The sequence below is a fragment of the Porites lutea genome, chromosome 4, assembly GCF_958299795.1.
Source record: "Porites lutea chromosome 4, jaPorLute2.1, whole genome shotgun sequence".
Taxonomy (NCBI): Eukaryota; Metazoa; Cnidaria; class Anthozoa; order Scleractinia; family Poritidae; genus Porites; species Porites lutea.
In genome coordinates this window covers 16,845,781-16,853,280 of record NC_133204.1, presented here as the reverse complement: position 1 = coordinate 16,853,280, position 7,500 = coordinate 16,845,781, and the positions used below count along the sequence as shown (strand labels likewise).

At 40.0% G+C, this 7,500-nt stretch overlaps 1 protein-coding gene across 1 annotated transcript in view; it reads left to right on the top strand.

Annotated features, from left to right (window-relative positions):
* The window catches only part of LOC140934965 (organic cation transporter protein-like), a 14,008-nt gene that overhangs the window by 3,304 nt on the left and 3,204 nt on the right, over positions 1-7,500 (top strand). The window contains exons 2-7 of the mRNA XM_073384519.1: positions 1,230-1,526; positions 3,569-3,797; positions 4,969-5,167; positions 5,451-5,666; positions 6,481-6,615; positions 7,066-7,160. Of these exons, the coding sequence (XP_073240620.1) occupies positions 1,236-1,526; positions 3,569-3,797; positions 4,969-5,167; positions 5,451-5,666; positions 6,481-6,615; positions 7,066-7,160 (1,165 nt within the window). The 5' untranslated portion in view covers positions 1,230-1,235. The remainder of the gene's footprint in view (positions 1-1,229; positions 1,527-3,568; positions 3,798-4,968; positions 5,168-5,450; positions 5,667-6,480; positions 6,616-7,065; positions 7,161-7,500) is intronic.

Below are 7,500 nucleotides of genomic sequence, written 5' to 3'. Positions count from 1 at the left end.
ATGGTTTAGGTTCACAGTTATAAGTGAACTCAAAATCCGTTCAAAATCGCTCAAACTAGGCAAAAAGGTGATTTCTTAGTAAAAGAACCTAACATAGCTTTACATGAAACTTAGTGCACTGATGTAACAAGTCAAGAAGATGATAAATAACCGGAGCCCATTGATGGGCTCCTGTAAAAAAGTAATAAAAAGTGGGGGTCATTGCGCTCATTTTCACGTCACAATGCTGACAAATACGAACCTTTAAGACCCTTTGAAAAAAAACCGCGCGCAGCTCAAAACTAGACAAAAAGGAGAGATTTTTTCGATGATGCATGTAGTATCGCACAGAATTTGACGTAAATGAATCGTTTATCTACTTACGTCCCCCCAAAATGCCTGTTAATGCCCTTGTTTTTACTTCACGTTCCAAAATCGACTAAATTTGGACACGCGCTATTCGACCTGTTATAGCTTGATCCGTACAATTTAGTAAAACTGCCAAAAAACTGAACATAGATTTATGCCAATTTTTTTCTTATTAAAAGGAAGCGATGTTCTTATTAAAGTCATGAAATAAAAAATGTGGTTACCGTACACGTTTTTGTGGAAGAGCTGCAGAAAGTGCGTACCAATTTTGAGAGAGGACTGGGGCGAGTTTCAAAATTGTTTGTTTTTACAGAATTATCACCAAGATATCATAGTTACAGCTGTAGTTAAAACACAATGTGATAAATTTGGCGCTTAAATGAAAATCAAAGTGAGTTAGCACAAGTTTAACATCCACTATCGAGGTTCTCCTTGAGGAAGTCGAACTCAGCAACACGAGCACTTCTTGCGTTAGTCTTATCTTAGACTACGAGCAGTCTCTCTTTTTTCTGTAGTCCGTCGAGCAAAACGCGAGATAAGCAAATGGCCACGCTCGTGTCGCCCTCGTTTCGCGCGTCTCGCGGCTTCCCCGCTCCCGCGAGCGTGCATTGTTCTCACTAAATCTGAAGAAAAAGAGAGACTTTTCGCAGTCTAGTCTTATCTCGGCAAGAAACAACCGCAAGCGAAAATTCCAATAGTGTTTCTCTTCAGTCATCTTCATTTAACAATGTTAGTTCAGATGCTCTTTTTCAGTCTTTTCACGGCGGCCATCTTGTTATGCGCAGTGCAAAACCAGCGAATCACCTTAATATGGGTAAAAGGGAAATTTTACCGGGCCATGTTTGTGATGAAATTTCTGGTTTGTTTTTTGTTTTGCGTAGCTAATCATGGGTCTTACAGTTGATGACGTGCTGGACAAGATTGGCAGCTTTGGACGATATCAGTTCAGACTGCTGTTAATCTTTGGTTTTATGTATCTGTTTGGAAACAGCATTCTCGTAATGATCCCAACATTTCTCAGCATTGAACCGCCGTGGCGCTGTAAAGAAGGTAGCTCTGCTTGCAACCTTACAGGAATATTCAAACCTGGAGATCACAATTATAACTTTCGCTGTTCAATTTCCCGGGATGACTGGGAGTTTGACACGAATGAAATAACTAACTCAGTTGTAACAGAGGTAAGTCCCGCCAGCCTGCTAGTAGATACGAGGACGACAACGAATACGAGTTGGAGATTTGATTTTATTTCGTTTTTTCGCGTATTGTCAAAAAATAGACAACCCGGAAATGATAAAACTATTTTTAGCATTTGATAACTTGTTTTCGCCACTACGACATTAAAGAGCTTTAGATTGAGTACCAGAACGAGTACAAGAAGGAGATTTAACTTAAAGTTTTTGCGCGTGTTCTCAAAAAAAAAATGACACTCTGGAAAGCTTTTCATTTTACTTTTTTTCGCAAAAACGTTACCACGGTTATTAATACTGAAGTAGTAGAATGTTGACTTGTTGAATATTTGGGTCCGCAGTAATTGGCTTTAGCTTTTGCGGTGTCCCTGCCCAAATATTTAAGTTATTATGAGTGTATTGTTACGTTCTTATTACTAGTGTTTGCATATCTTCAGTGTTCTTTTTTTTTTTTGTATTCTTCAGGGCAAAGCTAATAAAATAAAAAAAATTAAAATAAAATAAAATTCTGCCTTCAGAATTTCGAGCAGAATAAGCGATTTTTGAGGCGAGCCTTCTGCCTACCCCTCCCCTAAGCTAACATTTTGCCCTAAGTGAGAAGTAAGTGTTAATGTTGGCTTAAGGGAGGGGTAGGTGGACAGTTTCCCAGAAAGGTATATTAATCCCCAACGGTTAAGGAGTGCGGGGGACTTTCAGGCTTCTGATCGGAGGTCAAAACGCACTTGCGCCAACACTGTATGCACTTTGCTTTATTTTCACGTGATAGAAGGTCAAAACTCCATTACCAGATCACAAGAGATAAAAGGTACAAACGTGCGTGCTCAGATTGCTTTCTGTGTCTTCCATTTATTCTTAGTGGAAGTCCAAAAGAATGCTGGCAACATACGTGCCAAGCCTGCCTCATCGAAACCTGGACCGAGTTGTTCAAAGCTGGGTTAAGATAACCCAGGGTTAGTGCGAGATTTGAATTAAGATTTTAAAGTTTAAAAAGCATTTCAGTTTCAATTCTTTTTGTCTACAAATTGATGACTGGAAGCTCTTGAAATAACAGAGAAAATTATCCGCGAAAATACTTTTGGACACAAGTCAAAGAAACCGGGGTTAGATTTAACTCCGGGTTAAGCGCAAATCGGTCTTCGAACAACTGGACCCTGGAGATTAAGATTGCGGACTTCTCTGGTTGCCCGCAACATCAGTGTACAAACATGAATAAACGTACCAGCCAAACTATATATGGTGCCGACATTGATCCAATGCGTGCTGAGGCGGATGACACTCCCATACCGATATTCCTGGGAAAACATATAGAGGAATAAATTGATCAGTGGAATGTGTACACGCACAGCAAATTCGAATTCAAACAAATGACCAGTTTCTCAGAATGAGATGTTAACTCAGTTGACCCGAATAAAAATTCTAACCGAGGGTTTCTTAAAATATGCATCAAGAACAACTAGAGGGAAACGCGGTATTTAAAAGCGCTATTTAACAAATGGACAACAATTTTCCATTTCTGTACTCTTAGCGCATGGAAATAACGTCAAAATGTTCAAAACTCAAGTGAAACAACAAGCACGAAGCCATGTCACTTAAAAGTTTGGAACATTTTGACGTCATTTCTATGGTCGATAAAAGTAAAGACCATGGAAAAAGAGAATTTAAGCGATTTCCTTTAACCCCGAGTTTCCACTGATTTGACAGATTTTCTTACCCTTTCATAAACTTCAACGACTGAAAACCCTACTCTTTTATACACATGAAACCTAAAAAAGATACCCCTTTCTGGCGAAGCCTTCCCGTTTGGCCCTTTATAACCCTCCAAACGGTTTTTGCACTCACAGGAAAAACAAAACATACCATAAGACATTAGCTGACATTGTCGCCTTAATATGTAGCAAATTTAATTCTCTAAATTATGACAATACTTCAAAGACATTATTTAAAATGGAATAGCAATTGCCTGAATATCTCGATTGAATATGTTGTAATTTTACACTGAATATGACCCTATTTTTCATGTGATTTTCTCTCAGTTCGACCTGGTTTGTAGAGTATCAGCGCTGTCCCAACTGACAAAATCTGTAAATTTCCTTGGTGTCTTGATCGGTGTCCTTGTTGGAGGAGTTCTATCAGACAAATTTGGACGCAAGCCAATACTTTACTTCTCTTCTGTACTCTGTAGCATTGTGGGACTGTCTGCGTCTTTCGTCCATGTTTACTGGCTGTACGTTTTACTTAGATGTTTCGTTGGTGTTTTCAGCGGTAAGTAGCGAGTGGGCGGAATTTCGAATTCAAGGTTGATTATCGATAGTTGCAATTGGCCCGAAGCCCCGGGGGGAGGGGGGTACTTCCTTACAAGAGGCTAATGGGGATATTTCGCTGGATGGGGTCGAATTTTCACCACTGGATTGACTATGATGGGGTCGCACATTTTCTGATTTTTGGGGGTAAGACAGTTCTTCATATTTACGGTGACTAGGATGGGGTCTATAATTGGCAAAATATATAAAATGTCAGCAAGTCCACAGCATCAAACCAATGAGTGGTGCCAATTAAACTTGTAGAAAAATATGAAACGGCAAACTGATCCTTACGGTAAGGCGGTGAAGAAGTAAAAAAAAGAATAAAACAAAATAATAATTAATATTTAAACAAATTGCCCAGTTTGTTTAAATATATAGTTTTGGAATATAGTTTGCAATTGGTTTAAATATATGTTTTTTTGTTTTATTCTTTTGTTTACTTCTTCATCGCCTTGCCGTAAGGATCAGTTTGCTGTTTCATATTTTTTTTACAATTGGCCACAGAATAGACTATAATGGGGTAGGGGCTCTGAGAGGCCAGCGGCACATACCCAGCAAAAATTAACCCAGGCCCCCCCTCGGGCCCGAAGGCAAGAAAACACTAAGACTATCGTGCGTTTAGGCCCTAGCCGTTCAAAGCTCGGTGTGAAAAGAACGAAAACATTAAGCGGTTCCGAGTAAACGAAGTGTCCCGGGTCAAATTTTTCAGCTGCTCGAAAGTTACGTCCGGTGCCCTGTGAAAGTAGCCTAAGCTATCAACCTACAATTAGTCTCCTGGGCCCAGTTGTTCGAAGGCCGATTAGCGCTTAACCCCGGGTTAAATTTAACCCGGGTTTCTTTTTCTTTTGTTCAGAAGAATTTTCTCAGATAATTTTCTCTGTTATTTTGAAAAGCATCCAATGATAAAAAGAATTAAAGTGAATTTACTTTTAAGCTTCCATATCTGAATTCGAATTTCGCACTAACCCTTAGTTATCTTAACCCAGCTAGCTTTGAACAACCCGACCCATTTACTTACATAAATAAGATAGACAAAAATGTAAGTAAGATAGACAATGAGCGTAAACGTAAAAGCTGAGCGAGGTCAGGTTAAAATTTTCCGTTTATACGTGACCTTTCTTAATTTACAGGATCTTGCGGTCTCGCTTCTTACGTTTTACTTGTGGAGTATGTTGGAAAACGTCATCGTCACATGATTGGAACCACCTTGTTCTATTTCTGGGTCTTGTCCCTATTGTGGCTTGCACTGATTGCTTACCTGATAAGAGACTGGCGAACACTTTCCATCGTAGGATCAGCCCCAGGCCTCCTGCAAATTTTCTTCTGGTGGTAAGTACAGTTCATGAAAGATGGTTCGTGTGGTTTGCCAATCATCAAGTGCTGTATATATATATATGTAAAATTACATCCCCCACTCTTCAGATAAGTGGCCGATCCAGGGGAGGGGCCCTCCAAAAGAGGCTGAAGCACATTTTGAGCCCACAGGGCCAAATTTGTGTTTTGGGACTGAAACAGATGCACGAAGTCTATTAGCTCACCGTCGCTCATTTTGTTATTTTCCTGAATAGGGTCAATCTGTTGATAAACCTCTGAGTGTAATATTTCACTTTAGGTTTATACCAGAATCTCCTCGTTGGCTTCTTGTAAAAAACAAGAAAGAAGAAGCAAGGAAAAAACTCCAAGAGGTGGCTGCCTTCAATAGAAAAGAAATGCCAGATGAAGAACTTGAACTGAAAGACGCTAAGGAGGGACAGAGAACTGGAGACTTCCGCGACCTCTTTAGTTCCTTTAACATGACAAAGAGAACTCTGATATCCTGTTTTTCTTGGTTGGTGAACATATATTTTCTGTATTTACCGTACCAGTACTTACGTGACATGTGACAATTCTTTCTACCCGCGTTAGACAGACTTTCTTCAGTGATTTTTACATGGTAAGCTCTTTTCCCCAAATGATTTGACTTCGCTCAAATGGATAAAGAGTTCAGTTCTCCGACCATCAGGACGATCAGACTTTGAACAAGTCCCTGATGAGTCCGATTTTTTTTCCCGTAGTAGAGATGATAAGTTTTTTGCATGGAACGGAACAACAATAAGTGGTATAATACAATGCGGAATGGAAAGTAGCCATTTGCCAATTTTCGGTCTATGTTGAACAAATGTTCTCACCCTTTTTGTGGCGGCTTTTTCTGTGAAACAAACTGCATTTGGCGGACAATGGTGAGGGTTCTGTGGGTAGTCAATCGTGCGCGTGTATTGGTTAGCGCGTACGTAACGGAGTTACATCTACTTTAGCTTATTTTGTTTCATTTTGTGTAGTAATATGCCCCGCCGTCAGTAACTGTGCATTGTCCGCCGGTTGGCTCCTCCTAAAAATGTTTTGCGCCTGTTTGGTATATGATTTACTGCAGTCGAAATCAGTCGTGTAATTTTGCGTATTTTAGGCATCCTACTGATTTACGGTTTCCACAGTTCTATATCTCGGGAGCAGCAATGGTTTATAACTTCTGCCCTCTTATAATTACTTGAATTGCCATTTTTTTTTCACAGAATTCCCGTTGACGATACATTTTCTCTTACTATTTATAGGAACTGCTCTGACTGAATGGAAATTTCTAACCAACTTTCTATTTCCAATGCTAGGATGGTCATATCATTAGTTTATTACGCTGTTTCATTCAGCGCGGGAACGTTTGGTGGTAATCGTTACTTGGTGTTCTTCTTGACAAGCCTGGTAGAGATTCCGTCTAACTGGACTTGCATAGTACTCTGCCGTAGGTATGTATGTAAGCATGAAAAGCAATTTACTCAAAGCATTCAATTTGAAAAATTCCTAATGGAATCCTTCCAAAGAATAAACAATTATTAGACCCAAGGATGGAACGTAAAAGACAAACATGGTGTACTGATCAAGATCTGCCTCCTTTCCAGGGCTGTTTTCTACCTCCCCCCCAAACCCCCCCCCCTCCCCCAATAATACACTCCGTTTGCTACTATGGGGGGTTGAAAACTAGAAACTATACGCATCCGTGCTACATGTATGTACTTTCTCAGTACATTGGCATTAATTATATCGGGTTTCCCTGTACAAACGGCCAATGTGGAAACAGACAGGAAAATATTTAACCAAGAATGATTCTTATACTACAGCGTATGAGCTATGACTAACAGAGCCAGAAATGAATTAATATGAAAATCAGTAAATTACCCGGCATTTTTATGTTTCAGGATTGGCCGAAAGAAAACCACTGTACTAGGCGTGGTGGTAGCCTGCATTGCCTCCATTGTTGCAGTTTTGTTCCAGCGCGACCTGAAAAATACAGGTAACCCAACCAAATCCCAGCCCCATTCCACTAGCTTTTCGTGTCTTTAGTATTTACAACACTTGTGTTGTCATGGAGACCGGAGAATGTTTTTAGCTCCCTTTTTGTTTATGTCTGAATAGTTAAACCTCCTAATTTCTGAATTTTGTCGATCAAGACATAATTTTTAGCTTAAAATGCAGGGAACAGACAATGCGGCAATTAGCGTACATCGCGTCAGAAATGCGCTATTTTCAGGCATTTGATGCGTTTTTGTTTGCCAGCCAAGGGAGGTTTTTGAAAAGGTAAGTTGAGCGTGGCGGCGCTTTGACGCGTTGGTTCTTGGAAGAGACTAAAATGA